The sequence below is a fragment of the Actinia tenebrosa genome, unplaced genomic scaffold (genome assembly GCF_029948245.1).
Source record: "Actinia tenebrosa isolate PJP-AT-01 unplaced genomic scaffold, QUT_ActTen_1.0 PGA_scaffold15__27_contigs__length_11533743, whole genome shotgun sequence".
Taxonomy (NCBI): Eukaryota; Metazoa; Cnidaria; class Anthozoa; order Actiniaria; family Actiniidae; genus Actinia; species Actinia tenebrosa.
Window position 1 is genome coordinate 1,084,978 of NW_028292575.1, and position 21,047 is coordinate 1,106,024.

Genomic DNA, 21,047 nt, shown 5'->3' on the forward strand with positions numbered 1-21,047 from the left:
AAAAAAAAAATTTTTTCACATCTTCTCTTTTGTGTTCTTTCTAATGTTTTAATGTTCAACAGAGTAGTGTTACTCTAGGAATGGCACGTGAAATAAGATGTCAGATCACGTGTCATCAGAGTAACACTATTTTGTTCATGTAACAGTTGCACATGAGAAGATAGAACATGAAAATAAACATGGATACAAGACAAACAAAGAATCTTATTTTCACGAGAGTGACACGTGGTCTGAAATGGAAAAAAAATTACGTCCAAAATTTATTAGGAAAAAGGCCGGAAGATTTTTTCATTACTATATTCATTAGCCATTTCCATTCTCATTATTATAGCATTTAAATCTTTGACCAATTATAGGTTTCGTAATAAAGTAACCAATTACCGCGCGTCTTATATCGGAAGCGCTGTATCCCTAAAATAATCCCCCAAATGAAATAAGAATATAATATTAACTAAACCAGAAATTATGACATTTATTTTCATATAATAAACCTTACATAGCCTTGAATCTTTATCATGCTTTCATTTCAAAAAAAAGTCTTTCAAATTTAGTTTTAATTTGCAAAACTTGAGTGAGATGTTTTGGCATTGAACTCCATTTTGTCACGTCATAGTTGGCAAATGTCCCGTATGTACTCCGGCGTGGATCGTTTTGTTGTTAACTCTGGTTCTTCCGTTGCTGTTCTCTGTACATAATCGCAGAGATATTGTAGTGATTTACGACTCTATGAAAGAAAAATATATGGTATTAATACGGATCGGAGTTCTAGTTATCAGAATTATACTTTTTTAGGCGGTAAATAAGCAGTGACACGCCAGCACACAGAACAAACGACGACAACAATAACAAAACAGAAACAAAAAAATATCTAAGAAAATTAAAGAAATATGGAGACAAAAACGAAAGAAAGAGCAAATAAAAAAGAACAAAAGGAATGAGTGAAAGAAAGAAAGAACAGATAAGTGAATGTAAAAATAAATGAATGAATGAAAAAACGAAGAAAGTAAAAATATATATATCAGTTACACAAGCTTATAAATTTGCGATGCTCAAAGGTCGTATAAATAAAGTACATGTTCGTTTGAAGATATTTGTAGCTTTTCCTTATATGCTCTAATCAAACTTCAAATAAAACTCCCTAGAGGTGTAATTTCTTACCATGTGGGACCCTCTTTGATATTCTCGTTTTCCAAAATTCCCGATTCCCGCGGTGAAGGAATACGTCTGCTGAATGACTAGTAAAATCCCGATCAAAGTTATCACTGTTGTCTTCATCTTTATCGTTCTGCTTTTCACGCGTAGCTTGAAGTCTTTATCTGATAAATTACTCGTAAGACTGCCTTTACTAGCCGCTCGTGTTCGCTTACTTATGCAATCACTAAGGAAGTCCCAAAATTACTGCAACAGGAAAAGGCCTCTTCACACGCCATTAAATCCTCTCCGCACTTAAAACTCTTTTACAACATTCCTACCATCATCCCTAAATTACTTTAAGCTGGTTAAAGCTTTTTCTTACTTATTAAGCGCCTTACTTCATCGCTTTTAAAAGTTTTGGAATCCGGAAAAGCATTATTTCTTGATTGGAGTTGAATTGTTCTTCCTCGTTAGCGTCGCTTTTTGGATTCCAATATACCAAGTGTCCCTTTTATGGAATCACATGAACACCAGGTGCTAAAATCTTTTGCTCGAATTCATTTGTGAGAAAAATTAATGAGTTGTAGGCTCTCTGTAATTTGTTCCCTGCAAATCACGAAAAAATGAGTCTAGATTTAACTCGAAGTACTTTGGTTAGGCAATTACTCAGGTTTTTTAGGGTTAAGAACACGACTAGGGCGATTTTGTTGAAACAGTTTTACGATCCACGTTTTACGGATACTCTTTTTCTCAGCGCACATGTACACATATATAACTACGTGAAATAAATAAAGTCAATCCCAAGATGGTTTTACCGAAACGAAATAGATAGATACAGATATAATTGTCACGAATCTAACAGGTTTTTAACAACAAAGACTTCAACCATCATGGGTAGGATGAATAAAGTGTCTTATAGTGTGAAGAGGCAACAGAAAAAATGTTTGAAGTGTTTTTAAGCTGTTAAGGGCTTAAAAACCTGCTTTTCACGCGGCGAGAGTTATATATTATTTGTATATTTGGTCAACCTTTTTCGGATTGACGGTATACACCTATAGAGGTTTTGCACCATCACGTGCCGGCGCCCATAATACAGCTTGGAGTTCCTGTGATTAGATGGTAGAACAATGGAATACCTTTGCTCTCGGGAATTGAATTCTTTCTCATGTAAAACGATTGTATTGTTCCTGCTATCTAACATGACTGCTGTATTGGATCCACCCTTTGTAATCACATCAGTGACCAAAGTCTGAACGTCCTATTTCAAGGGAAAGCTTTTTCAGGTCAAAGGTAATAAACAAAAGTGATAGGTCATTCCAAGACACAAAAATAGCTGGAATGCCTAGTGTTCCTTCTTATTATTTCTCGTCAAGAACACGGAGCTTAGTGTTAAGATATTCATATTGTAGTACCAAAGTAAATTTTAAAAAAGCTAAAAATATATTATGCTTTGGCCGTTGTATCTCAGCGCATGGCCTGGGACAATCACAACAGAGCCAGGCTCAAAACTTGACAAAAGCCCAAAGATCGAATATACATGAAAGATGAGGCGATAAACCGTGTGGGATCGGCTCGGAAATCATAGAAGAACATGCGTAATAGATAAACAGGCCGAAACAGCTGTCCACTGTTTTTAGTTGAGCTGGCTCATTTTTTCACGCGACTTGGAGTTGTGGAAGGCCCATTGGCCCTCTTCTTCAGTCGTTTCATACGAGGTTCGTAATTTACCTATTACGCATGTTCTTCAAAGATCAAATAAACAGTCTATCAAACGATAAATATCATTTATTATATTCTTAAAAACCTGTCTTAACAGTTATATTACATAAATATGCAGGTATTTTTTTTCATGGTTCCTCTTTCATTCATCGCCATGAGAATAGAAATCCGTTTATTCGCCTTCCTTGGTTTCATTTTTCCTCAGGAATATCTTTGTCAGTATCCTGCTGGAATCTGCTAGGTATTCTTTGTGCTTCTTTCTTTACTATATCGCTGTGCTGTATGTCCATTTGATCGTTATTATGACCCTTTAGGTCCCAGATTTCCCGCAACCTGTTTGGTTTTAAGGGCTGAGAAGACATAAAGGGGCAATTTTAGCAAGCAAATTGTTATAAAAATTATGAAATATTTAAATGAGTTAAGGTATCAAGAGGGGATTTGGACCCATATAATCTCAATGTTTGCACGGATTTCATATTTTGCCATAAAAGTATACATTTTCTGAAAGTTAAATTAACGCGTAGTTTTCGAAAATTTATTCAAAATTGTCAGTTTTGAAACACAAAAATATTCCGAATAAATGTGCAATAGAATGGCTAACATCGAACTTTGTTTTTATTGGTGCAGTGCATTGATCTTCTTAGAATTGACACTGCAATCAAATGGCTTTCACCATATGGTACGTTTGCATCACTACAAGCGCATGTACTGTATGCAGCGCAATCAAATGTTTTTTGACCAATACAGCGCCGTTGAATGGTTTCCTTAGTAAAGTGCAATCAAATGGTTCTCTCAGTACCGACAATGCAATTAACTGTTTTTACCAATGAAGTGCATGCAGCAGTCAAATGGTTTTCTTACAGTGCAATCAGAGGGTTTTCAGTATCGCACACTCAAATAGCTTTAACCTACCACTTCAGCTCTCTTTCCGTGGTTTCCGAGGCAGCTCGTAAACTGCGCTTGACTCTGACGAAACAAGAAAAAACAAGAAAGTACAACCAAACACAAAGAAATACGTCGAAGTCCTTTGTTCATCGTCCTGGTGTTTTCTTCAATCTTTTCAGTTTCTTGCGAGAGTCTGAGTGATGCTTATCTTCGCCTCTTTCCAAACTTCAGCTATGACCCTAATCATCTCAGATATCGGGGTTTTATAGAATAGCCCTCTCTCTACTTTAGGAAAAGTTTTTCAACTCACAGAGGGGAAACTTTAAGACGCCAACACAATATCGCCTGGAAGACGATGTCTTTTAGCTTTGAATCTCTGCGTGAAGATCCGTTTTTATATATTATATTTTGTAGTTTTCCGTTATATTTGACAAGCAGAGAATATTAGGGCCATTTTTCATGCGGGATACCTTTAAATATAGATGCATTCGGACAGATGGTTTTGAACACTAGTTATATGTAAAATGCATCACGAAAAATATGGCTCTAAAATAAAGCTGTCTCTATTTCCGACGTTGGTCATGTGAGTACAAAGAGCGGATCTAATAGTAGTCCAACATGCACTGACCACAATACAACTATACAAGTCGTTTTTACATGAGAAAATATTCAATACTCACGAGAGCAAAGAGATTTGATTGTTCTGCCCGTCTAACCACAGGCAGCCCAAGCTGGATTATGGGCGCCGGCACGTGATGAACATTTCGCACGACTCAGGAAATGACGTCAAGCAAAACCTAAGCAATTTATCGGTACTTCCTCCTTTTCTAGTTTCCTAACCTGTGGCTTTGTTCCGTTGTTTTTAAACAGCTTGAATTCCTGACGGTATTCTTTGCTATCTAATGGATACATTATGATAATTAGAGTCAATCTCCTTAACTCCTACAAAGCATGGGGCATTCCTTTCACCGTGGATAACGGACTACGAAGCAATGAGTCGAAAATGGTTGATTATGTCTCTCATTAAACTTGCACATATTCGCGTTGCATCAGAGACCGGCGCTGTATCGTAAGAAACGGTACTTGTAAATTCATTAGAGCAGTTTTTAAGCTTAGGATATCATTAGTTTGTTGACTGTATGATTTTGGATTAGATTAGGAGAGCGTTCATTTTCTTGGAATAATATAGCTGTCTATCATTGTTCTCGTATACGGGCGGACTAAAATTTTCGTATCTTACTTAAAGAAGCAGCAGATTTACTCTCGAAAAAATACAAGCGCTTGATGGGAATTCGTGGCAATACTCGAAATATATTATATCTTCTATTTAACAAATTTTCAAAACCATCTGTCTCGAATGCACCTATATTTAAAGGTATCCCGCATGAAAAATGGCCCTGATATTCTCTGCTTGACAAGCAAGCACTTATCGTTTCAGAGATAACGGAAAACTACAAAATATAATATATAAAAAGGTCTTAGTAGCAACAGGTGAATCAATAGTTTTGAGCGGACGACAACTTTTGATATTTGGCGATTTTAAATCATACATGTTTCGGCATGTCGTCCACTTAATTCACTTGTGGCAGTCGAACTTGCCGAAACATGTATGGTTTAAAACCGCCAAATATCAAAAGTTGTCGTTGTTTGCTCAAAACTATTAATTCACTTGTGGCAGTCGAACTTGCCGAAACATGTATGGTTTAAAACACCAAATATCAAAAGTGTCGTTGACCGCTTAAAATATATAAAAACTGATATTCACGCAGAGATTCAAAGCTAAAAGACATCGTCTTCCAGGCGATATTGTGTTGGCCTCTTAAAGTTTCCTCTCTGTGAGATGGAAATTTTTTCCTTTGAGTTGGGAGAGGGCTATTCTATAAAACCCCGATATCTGAGATGGTTAGGGTCATAACTGAAGTTTAGAAAGAGGCGAAGATAAGCATCACTCAGACTCTCGCAAGAAACTGAAAAGAATTGAAGAAAACACCAGGACGATGAACAAAGGACTTCGACGTATTTCTTTGTGTTTGGTTGTACTTTCTTGTTTTTTCTTGTTTCGTCAGAGTCAAGCGCAGTTTACGAGCTGCCTCGGAAACCACGGAAAGAGAGCTGAAGTGGTAAGTTAAAGCTATTTGAGTGGTAAGTTAAAGCCATTTGAGTGGTATAAAGTTAAAGCCATTTGAGTGGTAAGTTAAAGCCATTTGAGTGGCAAGTTAAAGTCATTTGAGTGGTAAGTTAAAGCCATTTGAGTGGTAAGCTAAAGCCATTTGAGTGGTAAGTTGAAGTCATTTGAGTGATGAACTGACTTGCACTGTACTGGGAAAACCATTTGACTGTAGCATAAACTTAACAACCACTCATGATTGCACTGCACAAATAAAGTCCAGTTAATTGCTTATCAGTAAAGATAACCATTTGATTCACTGTATTGAGGAAACCATTCAACGGCGCTGTACAAAACTTGATTGCGCTGCATAGTGGCTTGCCTTGTACTGACGAAAACGGTGTCGTAAAAGCCATTTGATTGTACTGTCAATTCTGAGAAAACCATTTTATTGTAGTTTTATACAAAAATGTTTGTGTTCCAAAACTGATAATTCTAAATAGTAAATTTTCGAAAACTACGTTTATTTAACTTTTAGAAAATGTATACTTTTATGGAAAAATATTGTAAAGTCCGTGCAATATTTGAGACAAAGGGGTCCAAATCCCCTCCTGATACCTTAATTCATTTAAATATTTCATAATTTTTATAACAATTTGCTTGCTAAAATTGCCCCTTTATGTCTTCTCAGCCCTTAAAACCAAACAGGTTGCGGGATATCTGGGACCAAAAGTGTCATAATAACGATCAAATGGATACAACACAGCGATATAGTAAAGAAAGAAGCACAAAGAATACCTAGCAGATTCCAGGAGGATACTGACAGAGATATTCCTGAGGAAGAATGAAATCAAGAAGAACAAATAAACGGATTTCTATTTTCATGGCGATGAATGAAAGAGGAACCATGAAAAATACTCGCATATTTATGCAATGTAATGTTAAAGTTTCTTAACCTATTGTTTAAAACAGGTCTTTGAAAATATAATAAAGAAGATATTCATCGTTTGATAGACTGCTTTTTGATCTTTGGGGCTTTTCGTAGTCTGGTTTGGAGCCTGGCTTCATTGTGATTCAGTCCCACGCAGTGATACAACAGCTAAGCAATCATATATATTTACCTTTAGTAAATTCACTTCAGTATAGATATATAAACCCAAGTTCCAGCTATGAACAAACGAGAAAGAGATAGAACGAATTTAAAAAAATCCTAGGTGTGATGGAGTTTTAAAACAAACTAGCCTTGCCATTTAAAAGCTTTTTTCAGGTACGTTTCATGAAAAAATAAAGTCTACTTTGTACTTGTTCAAATGAAGATTTTGTAGCGAGAGACCGGCTTCAAAATGAATTGCGCGCAATACGAAAATTTTCGATAAACTTTTGTAGTCGTATCTATTAATAGTTCAGTTTGGTGTTTGGCAAGGCAGAACGGAGAGGAACTAGCATCTAATATTCAGCTCTCTATTTTATTATCCCATCTTTCACCCTCCTCTCTATTTTTCCAGCGGTGTATTTGTCCGCAGACAAACGAAAACAAAATATAATAATTAATTTCGATAGTGACTACTGCATTTTCTTCCCTTTTATGCTGGATCTTTCTCCTCGCTATATTTTTCCGTTATTTTTTTCTCCTTGCTGTCTTTTTTAGCCGTTTCTCTCTCTTCTCTTCCTGATGCGTTCCTCTCCTCTCTCCACAAGTGTGTCGAACTCCTTCGGAGAGACACGTGGGAGAGACACGTGGGAGAGTCACGTGGGAGAGACACGTGGGAGAGTCACGTGGAAGAGTCACGTGAGAGAGACACTTGGGAGAGTCACGTGGGAGAGACACGTTGGAGAGTCACGTTGGAGAGACACGTGAGAGAGACACTTGGGAGAGACACGTGGGAGAGTCACGTGAGAGAGACACTTGGGAGAGACACGTTGGAGTCACGTGGGAGAGACACTTGGGAGAGACACGTTGGAGAGTCACGTGAGAGAGACACTTGGGAGAGACACGTTGGAGAGTCACGTGGGAGAGACACGCGAGAGAGACACTTGGGAGAGACACGTGGGAGAGTCACGTGAGAGAGACACTTGGGAGAGACACGTTGGAGAGTCACGTGGGAGAGCCGGTTCCTTGTTCTGTAAATGTTACCTCCGGCTATTTTGTAAAGCATTATTTCAATCGTTTTCATTATTTCGTGAAATGCTATTTGACCATCATTTGACGTGAAACTTGACCCCACCTCATTAAATGGATCGTTTTTTTGGCTACATATATCCTGTTCATTAGCTAAAACACCAAGATACAAAAATTCTGTGCTCTTGTAACTCGATCTCTCTCGAAATCAGTTTACTCTTTAGCGGCCTTACAAATTGAAAGTCTTTTAAAATTAATTTGAAACTGAATGAAAACTAAAATAAGTATTTCAGTATAGTTTATTTGAATTGATTATATAAATCCTGTAGGATTCAAAAATGATGTTTTGTCTAAAATAATTTAGTCGTTCATTGATTAAATCAGTTTTTCAATTCTGTGGGATTAAAAAAGGTATTTTTTCCATTTTCTATCTTCTTGTCAGTAGCCATGGTCGTTAATCCTGCATGCATCTATGCAAACCCTCCAACGAAGCAGTTTTCTACCTCCTTTCCGTGTCGCTGTAGGACATACTTTATGCATCTCGTGGTTCGTACAGGGATCTGAGGAAAGAGCACAGAACTTGTTTTCTACTATTGTACAGTCTTTTACTCCAGGGAAGAAGCGGTGTTCAAGCATTTTCCTTGTTTGTTTGTTTGTTTATTTATTTTTTATATCAAAGTCAGGGCATGGCTAACTCACAGATTGAACCCTAAAACAACCTCTAGGCCGATCTAAGTCAGGGCATGGCTAACTCACAGATTTAATGGGGTTTTAGCTTTTAGGTTTTGAGAGCGCGTAAAAATAAATACATAAATCCCTTTTATTTAAGTGTCTAGTCGTTCTAGCGCTTTCGCACTAATTGGGGACACTTTTCGCTCACACACACTTCCACTACATTCAATATTCTATGCACACGACGCTCAACTCACAAGTAAGTAAGAAAAACCCTCGACTCATTCAAGGAGAAAACATACAGACTCCCTGCTCACAGTGATATGTAACTATTCTTACCTCACTTGCTCTTTTGTCAATAGACCTACAGCTGCCTCCGGAGCAGCCATTAGTTATCACACTTGTAAACGCTGAACACATCAAAGACATATTGAGTACAAGTAAGATACAGACAGCAAGTACTACTTTGTTAGCCATTGTGTGAAGATATTGGAACTGGTCGTCTTCGTAAGTCAGTTGTCTGATAATCCTGGTTACAATATCGATAGCTGTACTCTTCGAATGCTTATCTCGGTTTATATAGTGTTTGAACGTCCATATATAACTCGTTTATTAACCTGAATGCTATAAAAATAAAACAGGCGGTGTGGTTTGGAGTACGATATTCTTGCTCGCTTTCAGGCTAATTTAATATAAAGTTAAAACAACACTTTTCGAACCAGGCGTCCTACCAAGACGAAAGGCATAGCCGAAAATGGCAGCTACCGTCCAAGTAAAATGTTGATACTCTCCTTAGAAACAAACAAACAACAACACGCTGAGTAAAGAGACAAGGAAAAGGCGTGAAGCGACTTCTATTATTTGATGATTTGCGAACGACCAGCACAAAAATAAAACGTTTGCAGATGGTGTTTTCTTAGGGTTGAGTTAATCGGCGGCTGGCGGCAAATGTACCATTGAATATTACCTACACCTTTTACCGTTCTAGTTTATGCGTCACTCCAAAAGACATGCGGTTTATCGTCGTACTTGTAGAATCTTCGATCGACGAAAGAAAGAAAGAAAGAAAGAAAGAAAGAAAGAAAGAAAGAAAGAAAGAAAGAAAGAAAGAAAGAAAGGGAGAAAGAAAGAAAGAAAGAAAGAAAGAAGGAAAGAAAGAAAGAAAGAAAGAGTGAGTGAGTGAGTGAGTGAGTGAGTGAGTGAGTGAGTGAGTGATACTTTATTTATACTCGAAAAAAATTCTATCAATATAAAAATTGCTTTACAAGAATGTCGAGTAAGAAGAAAGAAAGAAAGAAAGAAAGAAAGAAAGAAAGAAAGAAAGAAAGAAAGAAAGAAAGAAAGAAAGAAAGAAAGAAAGAAAGAAAGAAAGAAAGAAAGAAAGAAAGAAAGAAAGAAAGAAAGAAAGAAAGAAAGAAAGAAAGAAAGAAAGAAAAGAAAAGAAAGAAAGAAAGAGTGTTATGGTTAGATTTAATGCTTTCAAGTGTTTAACAATAATCATTCCTAATTCGTCACCAAGATAAGTCATATTCTAAAGTTAACCGAATACTCGATATCTTGCGCACTTTACGTCTGTAAAAACCGAGCTCTCCAAAACCGGATGAACACATTCAAACGAAGCACTTACTTTCCTATAAATTCTTCAATGTTTTTAAAAATCAATCCAACAATATATGTGTATCATCAAGTAGCTAGCCGGGGTGCCTGGAGGCGGTAAACTGACGGTGAGATATAAAACTCGATATACGTGCAGTAATGGAAATTAACGACAATTTATATGATCTCACTTATTAGCGAGCATTACTCAGTGTGCGGATTTCAAAAACTTTACACTGCTTGCTGCTTGGAGTAAATAACTGATCAATTGATTGTGCGAACGATATGATTTTTTAGTTTAAATTCGCTAGTGTCTCAGAAAATTGAGGATAACTTAAAGTTATTATGGAACTAAAATGGAGCAGTTTTTTATGTCAAAAAAAAAAAAAAAAAAAAAGTTGGTTATATACGATGGACCTTCATCTTTAAAAATTTTAAAGTGGCGAGTAAGAGATTGTAGAGCTAAAATCAATTAAATAAAGATTTAGTTGATAATGTGGCTTAAAAGCCTCATAATAACGAAGATATTTTTGTTTCCATCGAAATAACATTGTTTCAAGATATAACCTTTTCTTTTAGGAAATGCCGTGAGTTCGAGAACTGTTTTACCACTTTAGCGCTATTGACTATAGGTTACTACAGACTTTTGGAGTCGTGCACATCATAGAAGGTTCTACAACTGCCCTACCAATTGATGTAGCTGACGTAAAGCATAAACTAGAACGGTAAAAGGTGTAGGTAATATTCAATGGTACATTCTTTGCCGCCAGCCGCCGATTAACTCAACCCTAAGAAAACACCATCTGCAAACGTTTTACTTTTGTACCAATCGTTCGCAAATCAACAAAGAGAAGTCGCTTCACGCCTTTTCCTTGTCTCTTTACTCAACGTGTTGTTGTTTGTTTGTTTCTAAGGAGAGTATCAACATTTTACTTGGACGGTACCTGCCATTTTCGGCTGTGCCTTTCGTCTCAGTAGGACGCCTAATGGGCTGTTTTAACTTTGAATCAATTTATCCTGAAAGTGATCAAGAATATCGTACTCCAAACCACACCGCCTGTTTTATTTTTATGGCATTCAGGTTAATAAACGAGTTATATATAAACGTTCAATCACTATATAAACCGATATAAGCATTTGAAGAGTACAACTATCGATCTTGTAACCAGGATTATCAGACAACTGACTTACAACCAGTTCCAGTAGCTTCACACAATGGCTAACAAAGTAGTACTTGCTGTCTGTATCTTACTGGTACTCAACATGTCTTTGATGTGCTCAGCATTTTCGAGTATACCACAACATACCTGCCGATTAGGCAATTGTCCATCTAAACCTAGTGGCAAAAGAAGAAGTGAGGTAAGAACTGTTACATCGCTGAGTGTAGAGTCTTTTGGATTTTTCCATTGATTTGAGGTTTTTTCCAAAGGTTCTCTGACTTCCAATTGGATCTGTGACAACATGGTTAGCCGTGCTCTGACTTAGATCAGCCCAGAGGTTATTTCAGGGTTCGATCTGTGACATCATGGTTAGCCATGCACTGACTTAGATCAGCCCAGAGGTTATTTCAGGGTTCGATCTGTGAGTTAGCCGTGCTCTGACTTAGATCAGCCCAGAGGTTATTTCAGGGTTCGATCTGCGAGTTAGCTGTGCCCTGACTTAGATCTACCCAGAGGTTATTTCAGGGTTCGGTCTGTGAGTTAGCCGTGCCCTGACTTAGATCAGCCCAGAGGTTGTTTCATGGTTCTATCTGTGAGTTAGCCATGCCCTGACCTAGATCAGCCCAGAGGTTGTTTCAGGGTTCGATCTGCGAGTTAGCTGTGCCCTGACCTAGATCAGCCCAGAGGTTGTTTCATGGTTCTATCTGTGAGTTAGCCATGCCCTGACCTAGATCAGCCCAGAGGTTGTTTCAGGGTTCGATCTGTGAGTTAGCAGTGTCATGACTTAGATCAGCTAGAGGTCGTTTCAGGGTATCGATAAAATTGGTCGTTAAAGGAAACCCTCGATTTATAAGATACAAGTGATAAAGTTGTTGTTATATCTTAACCGGTTTCACGGCTGGTGCGTATAGAAGGAATGAAGGAAGTTATTTACATTCATATTTTAACAGGAAGCTTCTTCACTTATAAATGTGATTTTCAAGAAGGTCCTGATAAGTAAGATATTTTTACAATAATATGTAAAAAGAGAATTTGGAGGTTGAATATCGAAACCAGCTCGTTACTGAAAAGTCAAAATCATTATTACTAGTATGTAAAATTGTAAAAGATGAAAAGTTCAGATTATTTAGGTTTACAGGTTTAAAAGAAATTCGATTTAAAGTGGCCTTAATATTAGAACACTGTTTAAGAGTGTCACTCAGATTGTTCCATTCTTTAATGGCTTGAAACTGCATTGTTTGTTTTCCCCAGTTAGTTTTGGGTCGTGGTAAGCGAAACTCGGTTCCATGCCTCGTGTTGTAGCCATGCTCATTGAGCTTATTCAGCTTTAGATTTGATGATAATAATCTGTTTTTACATTTGAATATATGTAAACATCGATGGTAGTATCTGCGCTTACTAAGTTATAGATGGATGTTTTTCACTGTTTAGCAAGTTTTTTCGTAAGGAAGTGGAAAAATAGAAAAATGAAAAGGGATAAGAAAGAAAAGAGGAAGAAAATGAAAAAAGGGAAAAAGAAAGAAATAAGAAGTCTCTGTTAGAAGGGAGTACAATAGCATAAAACAAGTTCTGTGATCTTTCCACAGATCCCTGCACAAACCATGAGATGCGTAAAGTATGTCCTACAGCGACACGAAAAGGAGGTAGAAAACTGCTTCGCTGGAGGGTTTGCATAGATGCCTACAGGATTAACGACCATGGCTACTGACAAGGAGATAGAAAATGGAAAAAATACTTTTTTTAATCCCACAGAATTGAAAAACTGATTTAGTCAATGAACGACTGAAATAATTTTTGCTTTTAAATTAATTAAATTCAAATTTATAATTCTGTGATACAACTTGATTAAAAATACACTTATATTTTTCTTGAATTTGTGAATCCATGGTATTTATTTTACCGAGTTAAGACTATCTTCATAAAGGAGCTAAAATTTTGGGCGGGAAACCACACGCGTCCGCTTCTCAAGTTCAACGCATGCGCGGTCGCTTACTCGCGGTGTGCAATAAAGAAGAAAGACGGGTAATGCTTTGTATTTTAAGACACTTTTTTAAGAACCGATAAAAAAATTCTCATCATTTCCTGACTGCATTATTCCCGTTACAAATAGAATTATTCAGTCTCAATGACTGGAGATTAAATATCAATAATTTAATGAAGTTCTCAAATCTGTCGCGTGTATCGAGACTACTTTCTCATTTGTTCCCCTTTTTTCTGGCCGCGTCTGTCTGCACAATATAATATTGTATATATATACATAATATTGAGTAGCTATTACAGTTTTTAAATAGCTTATTCTCAACGTGGGAGATCCGATACGCTTTAGAATGAGACACACAGTCGATCATTAGTGATACTATTAAGAACACTCACTTTGGTAAATTCTACCAAGTTCTTTTAATTTTTTAGAATTGGTTATTACTTAGAAACAAACGTTTGCCTGGGTCGAGTTTAGACACACAAAGACGTTGGGGACGGTCACAGGGGATACACACGTAGAAACAAACACGGCGGAGTGTATAAGAAAGATATATCTGATAAAAAATAGAAATAATTCAAACCGAAAAGCATATACTAGATGCAAAACTCGTCGAAAGCGTCGACAATATTTAGCTGAACACTGAACCGGAAAAACCATATAAGATGTCATTCTCTTTTTTCACGTCCCTCTAAGTTCTATCACTAAGGTTATGACCGTACAAAATTTATAGTCATTTTACATACTTCAGGCATCATTAAAATAATAAGACTTTATTCCTATCATAGTATCATCCTTTTAGTAAAACTCAATCTGACATTATAAAGAAAAAATTCAATCCTATTAAATTAAAATTAACAATTTCTTACAAATTGATTAACTTTTAAATAGAATTAAAGTTCTTTGCTTGCGTATTACGTCATAGACACCATGTTGGAGATCTTTATTACCTCCTTTGTCAGAAGTAACTAGATCTAGATATAAACTTCTGCCTTTGTTTATACCACCAACATTGCTGCCCGTAAGATCTCTTGGAAATAGTTAAAAATGTATGCAGTAGGACGCTTGCATGATGGCGTCATTTGACTCCCACTACCATAATGCTTCGCGAATTTTCTTTCTTATTCAAATTTGTATTCCCTCATGAGAATAGTAAGACAATTGGTGCTAATTGACTGAACAAATGAAATAGTGCAAAGGAGTCTGGGGATAAGAGGTCAATGACGCCATCATGTAAACGTCCTATTCAGTCAATAGACCCTTTGCATGTCACGTCAAAGCAGCTCCATCTGGGGGACAAAACAAAAGAATTCCAATCTCCTAAGATATGAAACCTATTGTTTTGTCCTCCATTTTGAGCTGCATTCCAAAGTACTGCAAAGGGCCTATATCAGTGTAGTTCGATGAATGGTTCCAAACGTTTCGGGACGAAACCTTGATAAGTGATTCGGTGTTTAACGATGCACTGGGCGGCAATGCACTGAAGCATCGATACAATCCCGATAGATCTTATTTCCTGGTGGATCTTAAGACACCGAGAAAGCTCAATGGCCGTCTTGCCTTTGTTATTTCTCGCATCGATGTGGGATCCAGCATTGAGTAAGTACTGGAGAACGTTCAACTCAGCGTGGCCTTTGGTTAGTAAGATATGCAATGCCGTGTTGCGGTTGGTATCTAGGGCGTCTATGTCGATACCACATTCGACAAGAAGCTCGCAAACTGCAACGTTCGGGAAGTGAAGATGTTCTTTTAATGAGCTGATGTCGCCGGTTTTAGACGCAACAGCAATGTGCAGAAGAGTTGAATTACTTTCTTTTGTACGAAGACCTAGACGAACAAAGGCCCGAACAATATCAATGGTGGCAGAGGATTCCCTTTGGTTGTTGGAAATTTGGAGCAACGACGAGAAATAGTGGATCAAGTATGGCATGAGGGTGTCGCGTACTTCAAAAACAGCGGAGAAAGTGGTAAGACTTGTCAAAGCACGTTTAACTACCTTATAAACGATATCATACGAAAGGATATCTGCGTTACGACTGAGAACGAACCCGAAAGCATCGGCAAAGCAACGGAATGTATTCATCAGTTCTTCAATCCCGACATTCCCGTTGGAGATATTTTCAAGTTGAATGTCAAGAACGTATAGCCATACGTTCAAACTGCGACAGAATTCCCCGATTTGCGCAAATCTCTCGCCGACAGTGCCTAGCAAGGCAGGGAGACGAGAATTATGCCTTGGCAACAGACGGATACAAATCTGCAAAGCCTGGGCCGTCAGGACGCTGGCATTAGTCTTGTAGTCTTCGAGTTCCGAAGCGTTTCGTGCTTCGATGAAGTACTCGAGGGGAAAAGCGCAGGGCTGTATATAAGGAACTTGAAGCCCGTTGTTTTTACGAAGTGTCATAGCTTCCTGCCAAAAACCAATGACTGAATTGGTGTCCCAGTCTCTCGCGATGTCTTTCGCCAGGAAACCGACACCCAAGAGCTCAAAGGCTTCTACCTTCTCCTGCGTCGAGAGTCCAGGAAGGGTGTTAATCAATGTTCGGGCCATGGCGTCATTCCCTTCTAATGCCGCTGCCCAAAGTGCTGTATCTCCATCATTATTAGTCAAAAGCGGTCCTCTGGGATTTGTTCCCATAAGAAACGTCATTGATAACAGGTCTCCAGAACGAGCGCATTTGTGAAACGCAGAGTCGCCGTTTTCACCCGTGAAACTGGTTACCAAGTCGCCACCGCGTTCATAGAAAGCCTCGACTGCATGTCCAAACCAGACCTTGGTTTTCAAAGCCAACATAACAGGAGACAAGCCTTCTTTGTTTTTAATATCGAGATTAGACCCGGCGTCTAAGAGAAGCTCTACGCATTTGCGATGGCCAGAAAATTCGCGGTAGAACTTGATACACATGTGTAGCGGTGTGTTACCATCCTCGTCCTGCACGTTGACTTTGGATCCTTTCTTCAGAAGTAAAGGTACTATTTTTTCATGCCCTCTCTTGCATGTTATTATGAGAGGCGTGACTCCCTTGATGTCTGCCAGTGCTGGATCTGCTCCTTCGTCAAGTAAGATTCTTACTATCTCAGCACTGCCTCTCTCACACGCCAACATGAGGCACGTCTCTCGATTCTCATTACCTTGGTTTATTTCGTAGTTATGGGGAAGTTTCTGTGATCCTGAAGGTCCCGAAGCCTTGCCAAATTCATTCTTCAGGCGCTGCTTAGCTATGTTCCTAAGTAGAGCTGTGACAATAGAAGGATAGCCTTTGGCGCAAGCGAGCATCAGAGATGTGCTACCTCGCTGCGTGGGCAAGCAGAGGTCGGCATTATAGTCCATCAAGTGCTGAAGACTTGTCTGACTGTTTGACAAAGCACAGAAGTGAACGGCTGTCAGTCCTTTCGATGACCGCTCGTTCACTTTGGCATTGCGCTGTAACAGCAGCAAGGATACATCAGAGTGGTTTTTCTCGCAGGCAAGCATGAGCGGTGTTATACCGTCAGCTGTCTTGGCATTAACATCTGCTTCGTGTGACAACAATTCATGAAGGAGGCTTAGGTTGTTAGCAGCTGTTGCGCAATGCACTAAGCCAAAACCTTGGTTATCCTTCACGTTTAAATCAGCGCCAGAGTTCCTCAGCAAGGCAAATGTTCCTAAATGAGCATTCCAACAAGCCACCATTACGCAGGTATTCCCATCCTGGTTCTTTTGATTGACATCAGCACCGTTAGCCAAGAGGTATCTCACAACCTCGGTATGCCCGTTAAAAGAGGCAGCTCTAAGAGGCGTGGATGATGTTAAAGTAGAATGATTCACCTCCGCACCTCTCTCAATAAGAAACCTTACTACACCAATATGACCACCTAAACAGGCCATCCAAAGAGCTGTACAGCATTCGATAAGATCCTCTTCCACTTTGACTGTCCCCTCCTGCTCTAAATCCACACCATACTCGTCTACTAAGCACTGAACCACAGCTAGATTCCCATTTTTGGAGGCTGTGATAAGAGGAGTTGCTCCATCGATCCTTGAATTCAGTAAAGATGCTCTTTTGCTATGTGGCACTGAGCTCAATACTCGACGCAACTCGGAGACGTCGCCTACTCTAGAGGCATCGTTGGTTCGTAAGAAGGGAGAAACAAGAACTGAAAGTCAATGAAATTTTGGTCACAATTAGGATTACTTGGAGAACACGAGAGAAAGCAAGCAAAAAATAATCACGGGCTCGCAGAAACAAAGTTGGAAGAGCGAGAACACTCATTTTGGCGCGAAAATAGGGAGTCAAGCTCGAGTATGGTGTACAAAGAATAGCAAAATGTAGTAACAAGTTTGTGGGGTTAAAAGCAAGGCTACAAATGTACATCAGCAGCCTATAGTTGCCATTGATTTTGACTTTAAATCTAGCATTTTCCAAACTACCAACTGGTAAATGAAGATATCTTATTTTACATGGCATTTTAATTAAAAGCAAGGTGAAGAAAAAACAAAAATAAAGAAAAATATTTAACTACAAGATTTGTGATCAGCATAATATCAGAATACACTGCTGCAATTTTCATAAACATGCCAACTCTGCGTCTCCAAGTTGCATGCTGAAATTTGGTTTTTCACTGCCATCAATCAAACCTAATCAGTTGGTACCTTTCATATTTTGACTGACGGCAGCAAAAAAACAAATTTCAGCATGCAACTCGGAGACACAGAGTTCGTATGTTTATGAAAATTGCAGTAAGGACTGTGTGAGAAGTAGAAGCGGGCCTACATCTGCCGTAGCTTCATTAACCATTGCGAGTCTAGTGGTGTCTGCACTGAATATTAGCATGTGGTAAGAAGAACATGAGGAGTAAAGGTTCCTTGTAGCTGTTATTTTGATTCTTCATTGTGAGCTATTAAAGGACATAAAATAAAGATACAGAAACTTGAGCATTAACTACCCAAAGTGCTTTAGGTATTCTGCTAACACGTTACTACCGGTAGCTGCCTTGAAGCCATTAAGAATATTCGAGTGGGATTTGATCAGTGAACTTAAAGTTTAAAATTCATGTTGTGCAATGTCAATTGCTCTCTTTAGGGATGTTTAAAAAAATACAGTTTGACCTATTAAGTGGGTGTCTTATATTCAACACGTAAACAAGATTTAAAAAATGCATTTCACAGTGGCATATCCACTAATAGTGGCTGGCTCTCAAATGTATGACTTAATTTTTACTAATTTACTGTATATTATGTAACCTCCATTCTTATAAATTTAATAGATAGCCTCTTTCTTTCCATCCTAAGATTTGTTTTTAAAAATTAAAGTTGTTTGAAAATTGAGTCAAGCACCTGGAAAGAAGCTAGGGAATTCAACTTTTCTTTATGAAGTAGATGGGTAAAATGCTTTAAAATGTTTTGAAAATAACATTTAGTTGTCATTTTCAGTGCCACTCGTGTAGGAGCATATTAATTAAAAAGCTTTATGCATTGGTAAATATATTTACATAACAAAAAAGAACATTGTAAAATGATAATTTATTGAGACCATCTGGGAAGATGTTTGCTCTGATAATGGTTTTTGTCGACAAAATGGTAAAAATAGTTTGTACAATCTTATACTTAAACAAAAATATCAATGAGTGAATGAATAAAGAATTGATAAATGGATGAATCAATTAATGAAAACGATGGATGGATGGGATGGATGGATGGATGGGATGGATGGATGGGATGGATGGTATTGATATGTTGTGGATAAATTTACTGTATAGATGGATGGGAGTGGTTAGATGGATGTAGGGAATGAAAGAATGAATTCATATGATATGATATGTTATGAATAAATGTATAAATGACTGGGTGAATATAATGAAAAACAGATGATTTCTCTACGATATCTAGTTTTACCTGGATCCTCTTGCAATCTCAGTTGAGATACCCTTATATCAACCACAGGTATAATATCTTCCTTATTGACTTGAATACCCTTCACACCCAAAGAGAACAGCCAGTCCTTCTTCCACGCTGTGCAGTGCCTTAATAAGGGCACAACCTCACAAGGCAGTTGAAAAATAATCTTATTCTCTGTACCCCAAGTTTTTCCAATCCAAGAAACCTCAGATGGTACAAGCTTCAAGGATTTATAAAGAACTGTTTTGAAATTTAATAACTTTTTTCTGTCAAAGTTGTGAAGCTCCTCCTTCAGGAAGAATGAAATAACTGATCTTTCATCTAAAAAAAAGTCAGGGTTAAGGTCTAAGTCATATGAACGAAATAAATAGGTGGTGTAAAATGCAAGTTATGGGAGAGTGGGGGGGGGGGGGGGGTATTTTTGCCACCTTAAATATTATACTCCCCCCTTCTTGTTCGGTTTCCTACTAAGCCGAGTTAAAACAAATAATAACGATACAAAATTTAATAAATATTGCGGCTTTGCGCGTAAATATTTAATACATAAGCATAAAATAAATAAATATTTGGGAATCTATAACTTACCCATATCAAAGCCTTGTGCTAATTCATCCAGCCCAAGAAATCTTATTTTATTCGAACGTCTCTTTTTATATTCAACCACCATCTGGATAACATCCTTTTTATTCGTTACTCCTAGCATATCGTCAAGTAAGTCTAGTTCATCTTCATTAATGCATCGACTGTGCCACAACGACTGCAGAAGGTCCTCGGTATTCGCTAATTTTTCACTAATTTTCGTCGACATTATATCACACAAGAAACGTCTCATGACATTGAAGTCCTCTTGATGTAGTAAAGACGAAATGGTTTTGAGAAACTCATTAAAAGGGATGTTTTTGTCGAGCTTTTCAAGGAAGGCCGGAAAAATGCCTTCCTTGTTATCCGCCATCTTGGTAGATTGATCACGTGAGAAAGACTTTTAAACCACAGGGTGACCGATTCCATTACTGGGGGGTGGGAAGTGGAGAGGGTTGGAAGTGGAGGGGTGGGAAGTGGAGAAGGTTGGATGTGGAGGGGGTGGAGAGTTGGGGATGGGGGTGTTAATAACTAATTTTTACAAAACTAAATTTAGGCTAAAAAAATTCAATTTATGGCAGCTGACAAAGGTCTCGGGCTATTTTCCTAATAAATTTATCCTTCCTTCCTTCCTTCCTTCCTTCCTAAGGAAGGAAGGATAGGAAGAGGAAGGGCAAGGAGGAAGGAAGTGAAGGGCGGGACGAGGGAAGGAGGGAGGGAAGGACGGGAGCACGGGCGGGAGGGGGGGAGGGGTGGATGGGGGAGGGGGGAGGGGGGAGGGAGGGGGGAGGGAGGGAGGGGAGGGAGGGGGGGGAGGGGGAGGGAGGGAGGGAGGGAGGGAGGGGGAGGGGGGAGGGGGGGGGGGGGGGGGGGGAGGGGGGGGAGGGACGGGAGGGAGGAGAGGAAGGAAGGAAGGAAGGAGGGCGGGAGGGGAGGAGGAGGAAGGGAGGGAGGGAGGGAGGGAGGGAGGAGAGGGAAGGTAGGAGGGAGTAGGAGTGAGCGGAGGAGGGCGGCTGAGGAGGAGGAAGGATGACAGGACTGTCGTCATTGCGTCATCATGCGCTTTCTTTCTTTCTTTCTTTATTTCTTTTCTTTTTTCTTTATTTCTTTCTTTCTTTCTTTCTTTCTTTCTTTCTTTCTTTCTTTCTTTCCTTCCTTCCTTCTTTCTTTTTTTCTTTTGATAATAGTCGAGAGCGACATACGGACGTATATCAGACAAG

The 21,047-nt window shown here is 38.6% G+C and overlaps 1 protein-coding gene and 5 long non-coding RNA genes across 6 annotated transcripts; 2 read left to right on the plus strand and 4 right to left on the minus strand.

Moving 5' to 3' along the window:
* Positions 1 to 452: 452 nt before the first annotated feature.
* LOC116290303 (uncharacterized) lies at positions 453 to 1,357 on the minus strand. The gene is made up of 2 exons (XR_004196439.2): positions 1,159 to 1,357; positions 453 to 724 (listed from the first exon to the last, which is right to left on the minus strand). It is a non-coding gene; the product is annotated as an uncharacterized LOC116290303 (long non-coding RNA).
* A 1,547-nt stretch (positions 1,358 to 2,904) lies between these two features.
* On the minus strand, positions 2,905 to 4,004 carry LOC148910793 (uncharacterized). The gene is made up of 2 exons (XR_016119835.1): positions 3,766 to 4,004; positions 2,905 to 3,203 (listed from the first exon to the last, which is right to left on the minus strand). It is a non-coding gene; the product is annotated as an uncharacterized LOC148910793 (long non-coding RNA).
* A 1,444-nt stretch (positions 4,005 to 5,448) lies between these two features.
* On the plus strand, positions 5,449 to 6,853 carry LOC116290305 (uncharacterized). Its single transcript, XR_004196441.2, has 2 exons — positions 5,449 to 5,858; positions 6,537 to 6,853. It is a non-coding gene; the product is annotated as an uncharacterized LOC116290305 (long non-coding RNA).
* Positions 6,854 to 8,245: 1,392 nt separating this feature from the next.
* Positions 8,246 to 9,195, minus strand: LOC116290302 (uncharacterized). Its single transcript, XR_004196438.2, has 2 exons — positions 8,976 to 9,195; positions 8,246 to 8,524 (listed from the first exon to the last, which is right to left on the minus strand). It is a non-coding gene; the product is annotated as an uncharacterized LOC116290302 (long non-coding RNA).
* Positions 9,196 to 11,362: 2,167 nt separating this feature from the next.
* On the plus strand, positions 11,363 to 13,265 carry LOC148910794 (uncharacterized). The gene is made up of 2 exons (XR_016119834.1): positions 11,363 to 11,591; positions 12,979 to 13,265. It is a non-coding gene; the product is annotated as an uncharacterized LOC148910794 (long non-coding RNA).
* Positions 13,266 to 14,123: 858 nt separating this feature from the next.
* LOC116290312 (uncharacterized) lies at positions 14,124 to 20,457 on the minus strand. Its single transcript, XM_089030223.1, has 3 exons — positions 19,834 to 20,457; positions 19,246 to 19,569; positions 14,124 to 17,507 (listed from the first exon to the last, which is right to left on the minus strand). Exons 1-3 carry the CDS (start codon positions 20,198 to 20,200, stop codon positions 14,761 to 14,763), a joined length of 3,438 nt encoding a protein of 1,145 aa, XP_088886349.1. The 5' UTR covers positions 20,201 to 20,457; the 3' UTR covers positions 14,124 to 14,760.
* Between the last annotated feature and the right edge of the window lie 590 nt (positions 20,458 to 21,047).

Excerpts from the sequence above, each read along its gene's own strand:
- LOC116290312 (XM_089030223.1), bottom strand. The coding sequence starts at position 20,200 with ATGGCGGATAACAAGGAAGGCATTTTTCCGGCCTTCCTTGAAAAGCTC. Across the intron at positions 19,570-19,833 it reads AGCACAAGGCTTTGATATGG|ATGAAAGATCAGTTATTTCA; the intron begins GTAAGTTATAGA and ends ACTTTTTTTTAG. Across the intron at positions 17,508-19,245 it reads GAGATTGCAAGAGGATCCAG|TTCTTGTTTCTCCCTTCTTA; the intron begins GTAAAACTAGAT and ends ATTGACTTTCAG.